Source organism: Petromyzon marinus, chromosome 4, assembly GCF_048934315.1.
Source record: "Petromyzon marinus isolate PM22_M1 ecotype Great Lakes invasive population chromosome 4, UKy_Petmar_22M1.pri1.0, whole genome shotgun sequence".
Lineage (NCBI taxonomy): Eukaryota > Metazoa > Chordata > Hyperoartia > Petromyzontiformes > Petromyzontidae > Petromyzon > Petromyzon marinus.
This window is the reverse complement of record NC_133670.1, coordinates 24,567,308-24,580,924: the sequence shown is the minus strand read 5'-3', so window position 1 is coordinate 24,580,924 and position 13,617 is coordinate 24,567,308. Positions and strand designations below refer to the sequence as shown.

The window sequence follows — 13,617 nt, the reverse complement described above, 5'->3', positions numbered from 1 at the left end:
ACTTTACCGAAAGAACCAAGAATATGATTCCCTGCAGTCACGCAAGCTTTAAATCAACATTTATTAGAGAGTCATTTTCTTGTCATCGCAACGCGAGGCTGAAGCTCCCGTCGCACATTTCGACATTTGTCCTGCACGGTATCAATGCTGCAGCCTCCCTCCCTCTCTCTATCCCAACCCACGAGTTAACAGTGGCTGGTGTAGTACTCAATATCGTGCACTGAATAATGCATTCGTAATGCGTTTCCCTTGTGAAACTCTGTGGCATCGTGAATGAAACCAATCCTGTATTAACTAATTCATCACCTTCATTTGTGGTAAATTATTCACTCGTTCATCATTCGATCCTTAAGTGCAACAGAATCACGCGCAAAGACAAAGATCCCCCGCGTAGCCTTAAGACTGTCTGGGGGCAAGTGCTGTTAGCGAGTAGCAGCACCTATGAAGTCCGGCACGGCACACGAGGGGGTGGGTGGCCAGCACCACGTTCGGCCAACTTTGTCTCCCCAGTGGTGATGTTTCATTCACACCGCACCAGCTACTCCATGCCATTGTAATACATTATTACAATGGCATTGTAAATATTGTAATCCATTACGGATTACATACGGTATTTACAATTGTAGCCGATCTATAGCTCTGCCGTGATTGGTCTAAGAGCTAGATCGACCGCTTCCGATTGGCTGGCAAGGGACACTGCCCCCACTGAATTCGGAGCGAGAGCTTTTGGTTGAGAATTTTGCCAACAGGGACAAGCAACTCCTGAGCAACAGAGTTTCCGGCAATTCCGGGAACCTTTCACTGCACCCGATGTCTCTTGGAGCAAAGGCAGCCACAAGGAGTACCCTACAGGGTTGAGCCAAACACCAGCCTCGAGGGTCACAGCTTGTTTTGGGATTTTGGTTATTGTTTATTCGCTTCGCTGGTATCCATGCGGGTGCCTGTATGGGAGGGGGGGTGGTGAGGGCATCCGAGGACAGACGGAGAATATCACTGTGCTGTCAGAGCAGTGCGGTGCGTGTGGTGTGCGGTTCAGTGTGCGTGTGTGTGCGTGTGTGTGCGCGTGTTTGCTGAACTTCTTTCGCGCCGTACGTCGCCAACCGTGCTAATCGGAGGGGTTTGTCGACGCGTGCGCGCGGGGAGCGGTGGTGCAGCGGTTAGCGCGCTGCGCTACGAACCCGGCGACCCGAAGTCTATTCACGCTCACGGCCAACATCAGTCACGATTATCTGACCCGGGACGTGGGCCTCCACTAGGTCGACAAAGGCGGTCGGGCATGGTGCTGGCAACCCACCCCCTCATGTGCCGTTTCCGGCCTTCAGGAGGTATCGTCTTTGTGTGTGCGTCGTAGCGGCTCAGTGTGGGTTAGCGTGGTCCACCGTACAGTGGCTCAGCGGGGACCCAGTGCGATCCCGTACAGCTCGCTGCGACTCAACGTCGTAGCCAAATGCACCGTGCACGCACCAGGTACTCCTGCTCGCCGACACCAAACCTCTCGCGAAGGTTGCGGAACACCACAGGGCAGTACTCCTTGAACTTGAAGCGGCTGGGCATGTTCTCTCTGTGCCGACAGACACACGCCCGCAAGAGACAGGTGGGGAAGGTCAGGTGAGAGGGCAGAGGTCAAGGAAACTGCAGGTCACTCGCCCAGAGTGTGCAGCAGCAGTTGAATGATTGACCCCAACTCCACACCGCTCCGTGTCAACGCCCCTTGCCTCCGACTCGTAGGTAAACAAAAACTAAAGTTTTGTTAGACACGTTTAGGTGCATGACGAGTCACACCTGCACCTCCGATTAGCACGGTTGCCTACGTACGGTGCGAAAAAGGTTCAACACCGGTACATACAGTGGTGCAACAAAATCGTCAATTGTTGGGTTACAATTCGATTCAGGAATCTGTTTCCTTTCGTCTCGTTTCCACCGTCTTGTTTATGTCGTTAGGTTTTTTAAATCTCACACGCACGATTCGGCACGCATACCGCCAGCGTAAGAGCTTCTCCTGGAGGAGACGATGCATCGATACGTGCCCAGTTTACATTTTTTTTATCGAGAGGACTTTATGGAGACGATGTGAAATACCTTAACGCTCGCAGCTTGGCAAGGAGAGCGACTGAAATAACAACCGGCCATCATGTCACACCTAAATGAAGCTCCACATTTGCCGTTGAGCGAGGACACATGGTAGTGTTATGTATGTGTATGTTGAATTTCCTTAGCACCGTACGGAGCCAACGGTGTTCATCGGAGGTGCGGGGGAAGGACAACAAACTCGGGACAAAAAGCGGTTCCAAAATAAATTAATTTTCAATCTACATTTAAAAGTGTGCAGCTCCAGCGGCTCTCATATCGGAAGGAAGAGCGCGTTCAAAGTGGCCGCAGAAGCGCAACTGAAAGCGCGCGTTGCGGGAACTGTCTTTTGTTCGATGGCTCGCGAAAATTGTCGTTAAGCCTCCGACACCTGACGCGATTGCCACGTTTACAAAGACTTGTTTTTATTAAATACGCGCCACGGTCCTGAGCAATGAAGCTCATTCTCACCCATGGCGCGAGACTTTCCACGGCTGCATCCAACGTGACCAGGCGGCGAGGTTTTCGCTCAAACCAATTCGGGCTTCACCAGGGCTGGCGAGTTAAGGAAATTCAACACACATACATTTGAAATAAAATGTGATTCTAATCACGGCTATGGAAACCTCATTCGAGGCAAAACGCCGTGTCATTTACAGAAAACAAGTTCCAGAAAGTATGCCCAAATAACACATTTCTGTCTGATATTACAGACGCTTTACAGGACGTTTGCCCTCAAAAACAATGTATACGTGTAACAGGCGACGTTTCAGGCAATGGGGCCTTGCATAGGGCGGAGGACAGTGTTGTTGACAACTGTGTTGAGTTGTTGTTTGTGAATTTCATGCAGAGGCTTTCACACAACCAATATGATTCGTGAGAATATTTTTTTGGGTTAGACCGTGTAACCCAAAAAAATGTTTAATTACAAATAATTGCATTTGCGCTTTGTGCACCCACTGCCAATGCAGCATGGTAATCTGTAAGTGCCGACAGGACACAAATTATACTTCACAATGTTTTTTTTTATTTTACCAGGTAAGGCCCACTGAGCTATGTAGTTCTTATTCTTAGTTTTTTCGGTAAAGTCACGTTGAAGAGAAACAACAAAATAACAAAATATATATAAAACAATAAAAAAATTCTCACGACGTTTCGACCATAACTCAAACGGTCATCATCAGGTGTGTCGGTTTGCATAAATTTATTTTGAAAACGGCATATTTATTTATATATATAAAAATAACGTTTGCGTCACGCGCAACGATTGGCTGTTTGCCAGGACTAGTCCATCTATTTTTTGAAAAGAGGAGGGGGGAGACGAAATTTGTTTTTATGTATGCTGTCTGAAAGGCACTGTAAGCGTGAACAATCAATCAAGAACTGAAATGATTTATCAAATCTTTCCAATGATTGCTAAGATAGAATCCATCTTCTCGGTTGAAATTGTCTCTGTGTTTGTATATGTGGATAGCCTCATGAACGAATCTCTCATGGAAGCCAGATGGCTTACAAAGAACCTCCGTCTTGGAAAAGTCAATGGCATGTGAGCCTACTGAATTAGAACAATGATCTGCTACGGCCGAGGTGTTGGTCCTACCGTGTTTAAGGTCTGCTTTATGTTCACGAATGCGGTCCGAGATATGGCGTTTGGTTTCTCCAATGTAACTACTACCACAGAGGCAACTTAGTTTGTAGACACCAGGGTATTGTATGTCCGGAATCACATCTTTTACAGACGGAACCAGATCACGGATTTTATGTAATGTGTTGAAACGGACCTGGATCTTGTGTTTATTCAAGATTTTGGAGATCTTTTTTGTGATCCCAGCAATGTAGGGTAAAGTGATGGTTTTGAAAGGATCCTCAAGAGGGTTCTTCTTCATGGTTTGAGTGATAGCTTTGCGGATTGTATAGTCGGAGTAACCATTAGCCCTAAGAGCCTGGTGTACGTGCTTGAGTTCACTGCTTATGTGTTCCTGGTCGGATATGCATTGGGCTCTATGATACAGAGTCTTGATGAGAGAATTCTTCTGTGATGGATGGTGGTGGGAATCCGGTTTCAGATAAGCATCCGTATGGGTAGCTTTCCTGTAGACAGAGTGGCTCATTGAACCATCAGGTCTCTTTTTAATTAGGACATCCAAAAAAGGTATCTTGCCATCTATTTCGACTTCCATGGTAAATCTGATGGCTGGGTGTATGGAATTGATGTGGTCGAAGAATTGGTCTAGAGCAGGCCGGCCATGTGGCCAGATGACAAAAGTGTCATCCACGTACCTCTTCCACAAGGTTGGGCGTAGAGTGGCAGTCTGGATGGCGTCAGTCTCAAATTTCTCCATGAAAATGTTAGCTATAACTGGAGAAAGGGGGGAGCCCATTGGGGTGCCCTCAGTTTGTTTGTAGAAAGTTCCATTCCAAGTGAAGTATGTATTGGTTAAACAGTGTCTCACCAGGGGGGGTACCTCAGCGTTTAGTCCTTGATGAACCAAGTCTTCAATGATTGCAATGGTGTCAGGTACAGGAACCTTGGTGAACAAGGAAACTACATCAAAACTGACAAGCAGGTCGTCTGGGGACAGGGAAATACCCTTGATTGTTGATACCAGGTGAGTAGAATTTTGTACCGCAGAGGTGGTCTTTCCAGTGAAAGGACGCAGGATTTCAGACAAAAAACGAGCTAGTTTGTAGGTGGGGGAGCTGATAGTAGAGACTATGGGACGAAGAGGTGTATCAACTTTATGTATTTTTGGTAAGCCGTATAATCTTGGTGGCCTGGCAGCAGAAGGTTTCAACGAAAACCGTTTAGATTGATCAATTAATGCGGTTGAATCAGAAATTATTTTGTTGGTTTGTGTGACGAGGCTGTTGGTGGGATCTCTTTTTATTTTTGTATAACTACCATCGTCGAGTAATTCTTTAATTTTGTTGTTGTATTCTATTTTATCCATAATAACAGTAGCATTGCCTTTGTCAGCTGAGAGAACTACAATATCATTCCTCTTTTTTAATTTATATAATTCAAAACGCTCATCTTTGCTGAGGTTGCTAGCTGGCATCTTAGCGTTTTTGAGGGTTGCAGCGATTTCAGATCTTGCTACGTCTGCAGCGATGTGACCCAGGCCCCTGAGAGCAACGTCTACTTGGGCAATTATATCATTAACTGGTATGTGTTTAGGTGTGACTGCAAAGTTTAGACCTTTAGCTAAAACGGATTTCAGACCATCGGAAATAGAACTGTTACTGCGATTAATTACGACTTTATTAACGTCTAACTTTTTGGTGTGTGGGTCCGGTCTTTTGTTGAAAAGGAGGTTAAATTTGGAAATCAGGTTTTCCTTACATTTGGTCGACATAGTAGCAGCTGAAGAGGCAGTCATATTGTCTACATGTTCCCAATCCGATGTGGACATTATTGCCGTCAATGATAAGTGTGATTTGTAGAGTGTCTTGTCTAACTGATCTAGTTCTGTGCGTATAAGTCTGATTTTTTCTGAGATAAGAGCTAAGCTAGTTTTGAAAAGAATTCGTTTCGCATTAGAAGAAGTTACAGTAGCAGAGGTGAGTGTAAATGCGATTGGTATTACCCCAGAGTCGCGGCATCTCTTCAGGAAGGTGAGAGACTCGATCAGCTGAGCTTTCTTATCCCGGAGTTTGTTAAAGGATCTTAAAGTTATGTGAAAACCCTCCCCGTAGAGGCGATTAAATTTTGATTTAAAGCTTTCGTGACTGCAGTAATTCATATTCTTAGTTTTTTCGGTAAAGTCACGTCAACGGTAAAGTCACGTCAACGTGACTTTACCGAAAAAACTAAGAATATGAATTACTGCAGTCACGAAAGCTTTAAATCAAAATTTAATCGCCTCTACGGGGAGGGTTTTCACATAACTTTAAGATCCTTTAACAAACTCCGGGATAAGAAAGCTCAGCTGATCGAGTCTCTCACCTTCCTGAAGAGATGCCGCGACTCTGGGGTAATACCAATCGCATTTACACTCACCTCTGCTACTGTAACTTCTTCTAATGCGAAACGAATTCTTTTCAAAACTAGCTTAGCTCTTATCTCAGAAAAAATCAGACTTATACGCACAGAACTAGATCAGTTAGACAAGACACTCTACAAATCACACTTATCATTGACGGCAATAATGTCCACATCGGATTGGGAACATGTAGACAATATGACTGCCTCTTCAGCTGCTACTATGTCGACCAAATGTAAGGAAAACCTGATTTCCAAATTTAACCTCCTTTTCAACAAAAGACCGGACCCACACACCAAAAAGTTAGACGTTAATAAAGTCGTAATTAATCGCAGTAACAGTTCTATTTCCGATGGTCTGAAATCCGTTTTAGCTAAAGGTCTAAACTTTGCAGTCACACCTAAACACATACCAGTTAATGATATAATTGCCCAAGTAGACGTTGCTCTCAGGGGCCTGGGTCACATCGCTGCAGACGTAGCAAGATCTGAAATCGCTGCAACCCTCAAAAACGCTAAGATGCCAGCTAGCAACCTCAGCAAAGATGAGCGTTTTGAATTATATAAATTAAAAAAGAGGAATGATATTGTAGTTCTCTCAGCTGACAAAGGCAATGCTACTGTTATTATGGATAAAATAGAATACAACAACAAAATTAAAGAATTACTCGACGATGGTAGTTATACAAAAATAAAAAGAGATCCCACCAACAGCCTCGTCACACAAACCAACAAAATAATTTCTGATTCAACCGCATTAATTGATCAATCTAAACGGTTTTCGTTGAAACCTTCTGCTGCCAGGCCACCAAGATTATACGGCTTACCAAAAATACATAAAGTTGATACACCTCTTCGTCCCATAGTCTCTACTATCAGCTCCCCCACCTACAAACTAGCTCGTTTTTTGTCTGAAATCCTGCGTCCTTTCACTGGAAAGACCACCTCTGCGGTACAAAATTCTACTCACCTGGTATCAACAATCAAGGGTATTTCCCTGTCCCCAGACGACCTGCTTGTCAGTTTTGATGTAGTTTCCTTGTTCACCAAGGTTCCTGTACCTGACACCATTGCAATCATTGAAGACTTGGTTCATCAAGGACTAAACGCTGAGGTACCCCCCCTGGTGAGACACTGTTTAACCAATACATACTTCACTTGGAATGGAACTTTCTACAAACAAACTGAGGGCACCCCAATGGGCTCCCCCCTTTCTCCAGTTATAGCTAACATTTTCATGGAGAAATTTGAGACTGACGCCATCCAGACTGCCACTCTACGCCCAACCTTGTGGAAGAGGTACGTGGATGACACTTTTGTCATCTGGCCACATGGCCGGCCTGCTCTAGACCAATTCTTCGACCACATCAATTCCATACACCCAGCCATCAGATTTACCATGGAAGTCGAAATAGATGGCAAGATACCTTTTTTGGATGTCCTAATTAAAAAGAGACCTGATGGTTCAATGAGCCACTCTGTCTACAGGAAAGCTACCCATACGGATGCTTATCTGAAACCGGATTCCCACCACCATCCATCACAGAAGAATTCTCTCATCAAGACTCTGTATCATAGAGCCCAATGCATATCCGACCAGGAACACATAAGCAGTGAACTCAAGCACGTACACCAGGCTCTTAGGGCTAATGGTTACTCCGACTATACAATCCGCAAAGCTATCACTCAAACCATGAAGAAGAACCCTCTTGAGGATCCTTTCAAAACCATCACTTTACCCTACATTGCTGGGATCACAAAAAAGATCTCCAAAATCTTGAATAAACACAAGATCCAGGTCCGTTTCAACACATTACATAAAATCCGTGATCTGGTTCCGTCTGTAAAAGATGTGATTCCGGACATACAATACCCTGGTGTCTACAAACTAAGTTGCCTCTGTGGTAGTAGTTACATTGGAGAAACCAAACGCCATATCTCGGACCGCATTCGTGAACATAAAGCAGACCTTAAACACGGTAGGACCAACACCTCGGCCGTAGCAGATCATTGTTCTAATTCAGTAGGCTCACATGCCATTGACTTTTCCAAGACGAAGGTTCTTTGTAAGCCATCTGGCTTCCATGAGAGATTCGTTCATGAGGCTATCCACATATACAAACACAGAGACAATTTCAACCGAGAAGATGGATTCTATCTTAGCAATCATTGGAAAGATTTGATAAATCATTTCAGTTCTTGATTGATTGTTCACGCTTACAGTGCCTTTCAGACAGCATACATAAAAACAAATTTCGTCTCCCCCCTCCTCTTTTCAAAAAATAGATGGACTAGTCCTGGCAAACAGCCAATCGTTGCGCGTGACGCAAACGTTATTTTTATATATATAAATAAATATGCCGTTTTCAAAATAAATTTATGCAAACCGACACACCTGATGATGACCGTTTGAGTTATGGTCGAAACGTCGTGAGAATTTTTTATTGTTTTATATATATTTTGTTATTTTGTTGTTTCTCTTCAACGTGACTTTACCGAAAAAACTAAGAATATGAATTACTGCAGTCACGAAAGCTTTAAATCAAAATCTATGTAGTTCTTTTTAGAAGCGACCTGGGCTATCGCAATGGTAGCTCGGCTTAGTGGCTTAATCGCGTGGAAATTTATAGCAGCCAAATACTCTGAAAAGCACGTCGCTTCTAAATGTGGGGAGGAAAAACCGGAGGACCCCGAGACAATGTACAAACACAATGCAAGTATCAGAACACTTATAGCTTGGGCGGAGCTGCTATATCATGGGACCTTTTTTGCCAGTATCAAAATATGAAAAGAATAGGTTTTACCCTTTCTGGAAATAGCACGTGTGTTGTCAAGATGTTCAAACACCAAAGAAATACCTTTTGCAAGGAATCAAGCCTGCATTAACCACACGCCCTTGACACTGGCAAAAAATATCCTAATAATAAAACTGCTTGTCTGATGCAAACATTGCTGAGTGGCCAAGGGTACGAACAACCACTTCTTGAACGTGCTTAAAACTAAACGTTTTAAACTAAACTTTTTTATTTTACCAAGTAAGGCCCACTGAGCTATATAGCTCCTTTTCAGAAACGACCTGGCCACAAATCATAGCTCAACGAAGTGGCTTATCACATGGAAATATAAAGCAGGCAAATACTCTAAACGCGTGATATTAATTCTAAATGTGGAGGGAACAACCGGAGGACCTGGAGAAAAATCCACGCAACCAGGAGGTGAACTTGCAAACACTCCAAATATACAGCAGGCATCATCAGGGTCGGAATCGAACCCACGACCTCCTGTATACAAGGTCACCGCAGCGGCCCCTGCGGTGGCAAGATGTTATCAACTGTTATTTTACGTCATGTCTATAAATGAGAGGTGCCCCGGTAATAAAGTTGACAAGCCCGAAAATCTCACGGATCAAGAGGGCAGGCTTTCCCTTGCGATTAGCGTCACGCTAAGCGGACGAAAGTGGAGAATCGGTAAGTTCGATGCGTGGCAATCTGCGGGTGACATACAAAATAGAAATTATCAAACCTGGATTGTGAAGTGCTCCAAGGAAGTTAGCATGGATGTGCTTCTGCGACAAGTCTAGATTGAAAGCTCATTTCTTTAGAACTGGTGTTTGTTGTCCTTTTCCCCACACCTCCAATTAGCACGGTTGGCTACGTACGGTGTGAAAGGAGTTGAACATACATACGTACATTAAATAAACGATAAATATCAGGCATCTGATTAGGCACGTGGCATGTGCTGGGGTTCTATTATACATGCGCACGACAGCAACGGGGTTTCAGCAGCAGCAGCAGTGACTTCGCTTTGGCTTTCCAACGGTACCGACCGCACGCCGTGGGTTATCGAGTCTCTCCGGGACACACATGCCCCATCGCATTGACGAGAGACCGCTGTCCAGGTAGATTCACGCTGGGCCCACGGCAGTGCGCCAACTGAACGTGCCGCGCAGACTCGGGCTGACTGAACGCGCCACGTACACTCTTGATATTTACCGCACCCCCCCCCTCCTGCACCTCGAATGAGCACAGTTGGCTATGTACGGTGCAAATAAGTTCAACATACGTACGTACGTAGAGATTTAGCAGAAATTTCCACCCCACACTGCTCACCCCCCCCTCCATCCTTATTCATTCATTCACAAAGAAGACTGTAAATTTAAGTTCGGTGAAGGATTTTCTTTTTTCTATTCTCTGGCAGAGATGACGAGACAAGACTGACATTTTGGCAGGCCTGGCCTTTCATGCAATCACGCTCCCCCCCTCTTATTGACAATATAATACACCAGTTGTATTTATAGCAACCGAAACATTCCGTGAAAGGTAAAAGCGCAGCCCCGCGACTGCTCGCCCACGCCACCGCTGGCGGAAGTTCCCCCCACTCGGAGCGAGCTCTGCAGGACACCGTCTAGAGGGTTACTTGGTCTACTCTTCCACCGCTGGCCAGACGCCGTGTAAGACGTGGCAGTCGCCCACGTCTTACCCAACCACACGCCACCTGGCCATCGAGGGATCTGTGCCGTGTCCATTTGGACTGCTGGACGGACAGAGGCGAGTGGCGAGGGGAGGGTGGGGGGGCGATTTAAGGATCCTGCCCATTGCTTCAGCTGCCGCTCCGGGAGATCGTATCGAACCCGGCAAGCTCTGCAACTCGAGCGCGGTGTGCTGACCACCGTACACCAGGGCAGGCATCCCAACACGACTTTCCGTCATCACCCTTGCCCACTACGCACACCCTCCACTGCTCCAGCAGCACATGCGCGCGCACGTTCACAATCTCACGCTCGCATGTACCCGCGCGGTATGCGCAGGCAGGGCAGGCTCGCGCACAAAGCACCCGATAAGAGATTTCTAACGAGGTCGTTGCGGGATTTGTCGAGGCTGATAAGGGCCAGAGAGTCGGTGCCAAGCGGCCGGGCTCGAGAGCGCGTTTCGTCTGTTTCCGCGCGATAGCGCACTCCCTGGCCTGGGCCGCAGCGGACTGCGAGTGGCCACACAAAGCACGCGCGGGCAGAGGAGTAGCGACGTGGAGCCAACAAACGTGCTAGGGACAGAGAGACGCACGCGGGTGAGAGAGAGACATGGGCGGGAGAGACATGGGCAGGAGAGACACGTGTGCTAGATGAAGCTACACACGGGAGAGCCGCGGGTGGCAGAGAGAGAGAGAGACACGGGCAGGAGATAGGGACGTGTGGGAGGAACTCGTTTTTTATGTTCATAAATACACCGATCCATTCGTAGACACCCGACTAGAATAACAGGGAGCAAGGAGGCGAGCTTTGGGTTTTACGATTCGGATTTTTGAGGATAATTTCGGATGTCTTTTGAGAGTTTCAGGTCATTCGCATGACATGCCATGTGTGTCCAAGTTTTTTTTTCGTTTTTGTTCCTTTTTTGGTGACCCAGGACACCCGAGCCACCGGGACTCATGGCCCGGTGGTCTGTCGAGCCCTCTTGCTGGGTAAACGAAACAAACCTGAAACCCCCAAAAAACTGACGTCACCCTGCGCCACGTGACACCATTCTGGACGGGAAAAGCGTGGGGGTGATGTCATATTCGTCGTAAAGTTAAACTAAAACTAAACTTAACTTTTTATTTTATTTTACCAGGCAAGGCCCACCGAGATGCTAAGTAGCTCTTCTGTAGGAGCGACCTGGCCACAAACGATCGCTTGACGAAGAGGTTTTTCACGTGGAAATCTAGAGCAGCCAAATACTCGAAACGCATGGTTCTAAATGTGGAGGCGAAAACTGGAAGACCCGGAGAAAAATCCACGCGACCACAGGGAGGACATTCAACCTCCAACTCCACAGGCGTCGGGGTCGGAATCGACCCAACGACCTCCTGCAGACCAGGCAAAGGAGTTAACATCTCGTCACTGAGGCGCCCTTTTTACCTGAAGAACTCCCTTCTAGTAGAAGAAGCTCTTCTGCCAGCAGTGTCGTGAGCAAGCAATTTTAGGGCTCCACCTTTACCTTTGTTACCGGACGTAGCAGATGCCAACCGATCACAATTATGAACGTAACAACACGACTGTAAAAAAGACACACGCAAACACAACAGTAACAAGAACGCATCATAACTCGCAGCACACGCCACCAATGGTGGCTGTTACAGATGACACAGTCCGAAATTTGTTCCAACGGTAAAGTTGCTCAACTCAATCTGATAAAAACAAAAAACAAAACCCCCACCGCGATTTTGTAATCGATTAAGCCACGTCATCGGCAACCGACAGGGAGCGTTCTCTATCCACTGCTGGCTGCAGGATCATCGGGGGGGGGGGGGGGGGGGGGAGAGAGGCAATAACGTCGACGAGCAACCGTGCAGTTGGCGCACGTCCTTCATCAAGAGCGCAACAACAAAACAACGACCTCGCCTGGCGTGCAGGAGGTCGTGGGTTCGATCCCGACCCTTGACGCCTGCTGCTGCTGTATATTTGGAGTTTGCAGCGTCTCTCCCTCTCCCCCCGTGGTCGCGTGGATTTTTCTCCGGATCCTCCAGTTTTTCCCTCCACATTTAGAATCAACGTCACGCGTTCAGAGTATTCGGCTGCTGCTAGACATTTCCACGTGGTGATGACAATGAGCCACTTCGTTGAGCTGTCATTTGTGGTCGCGTCTGAAAAAGAGCTACGTAGCAGCCCAGTGGGCCTTACCTGCTAAAATAATAAAAACAGTTTAGTTTCATTTCAGTAAATATCTTAGATATACGATGCACTCCGATTCACACGGCCGCCCGGCCTCCTGCTGCCTCCGAGCGAAGGTGGAGTCCGTGAGAGGCGAAACACGGATGGACGATGATGATGACGACGATGGTGATGAATGGTGAGGATAATAACGTGTGATCTATCAGGAGGTCTGTGCGTGTGTGTAGGATGTGTGTGTGATTTATTGTGTGGGTTATCCGTGTGTAGCATGCGTGTTTGTGCGTGTAGGACGCGCCTGTGTATATGATCTATTTGGGGGTTGTGTTGTTTGTAGGGTGCGTCTGTGTGCGTGTGCTGTATGTGTGTAGGGTGCGTCTGTGTGCATGTGCTGTATGTGTGTAGGGTGCGTCTGTGTGCGTGTGCTGTATGTGTATAGGGTGCGTCCGTGTACGTGTGCTGTATGTGTGTAGGGTGCGTCTGTTTGTGCGTGTGCTGTTGACTGCCAGTGGGGAGCACAGTTGGTGCATCTCTCAGTCATCTCAGTCGGCTAACCCATGGCACCTGGGCCTGTCCCGTGACCTGCCAGCAGAACACCTTCCCTACACTTAGTGCGTTGGCCTCCAAGTGCAGCAAGCCTCGCACAAGCGCCGTGGTGACGTCGATGCCATGAAGTGACGGTCGTCGTCGTTGACTGGGTGTCGTACGCGTGTCGTTCAGGGGTCCGGCCGTGTGTCGGAGCGAGCGTTCCTCGACGCGGTTCGACCGCGGTCACGTCCGACAATTCCCCAAGAAGCTGCCAGCACGCGGACGGAGTGCGAGTGGCCACACAACGCGCATGACGCCGGCTCCGCGGGGTGCTCGGGGGGGAACCACTGGACGTTGTTGTTGTTGTTGTTTGTGGGTCTGCGTGCCCTCGCAGGGG

General features: G+C 47.1%; 1 protein-coding gene across 1 annotated transcript in view; it reads right to left on the bottom strand.

Moving 5' to 3' along the window:
* Positions 1-13,617, bottom strand: part of LOC116937616 (phosphatidylinositol 5-phosphate 4-kinase type-2 beta) — a 43,536-nt gene that overhangs the window by 20,341 nt on the left and 9,578 nt on the right. Inside the window, exon 3 of the mRNA XM_032944773.2 lies at positions 1,465-1,561. Within this exon, the coding sequence (XP_032800664.1) occupies positions 1,465-1,561 (97 nt within the window). The remainder of the gene's footprint in view (positions 1-1,464; positions 1,562-13,617) is intronic.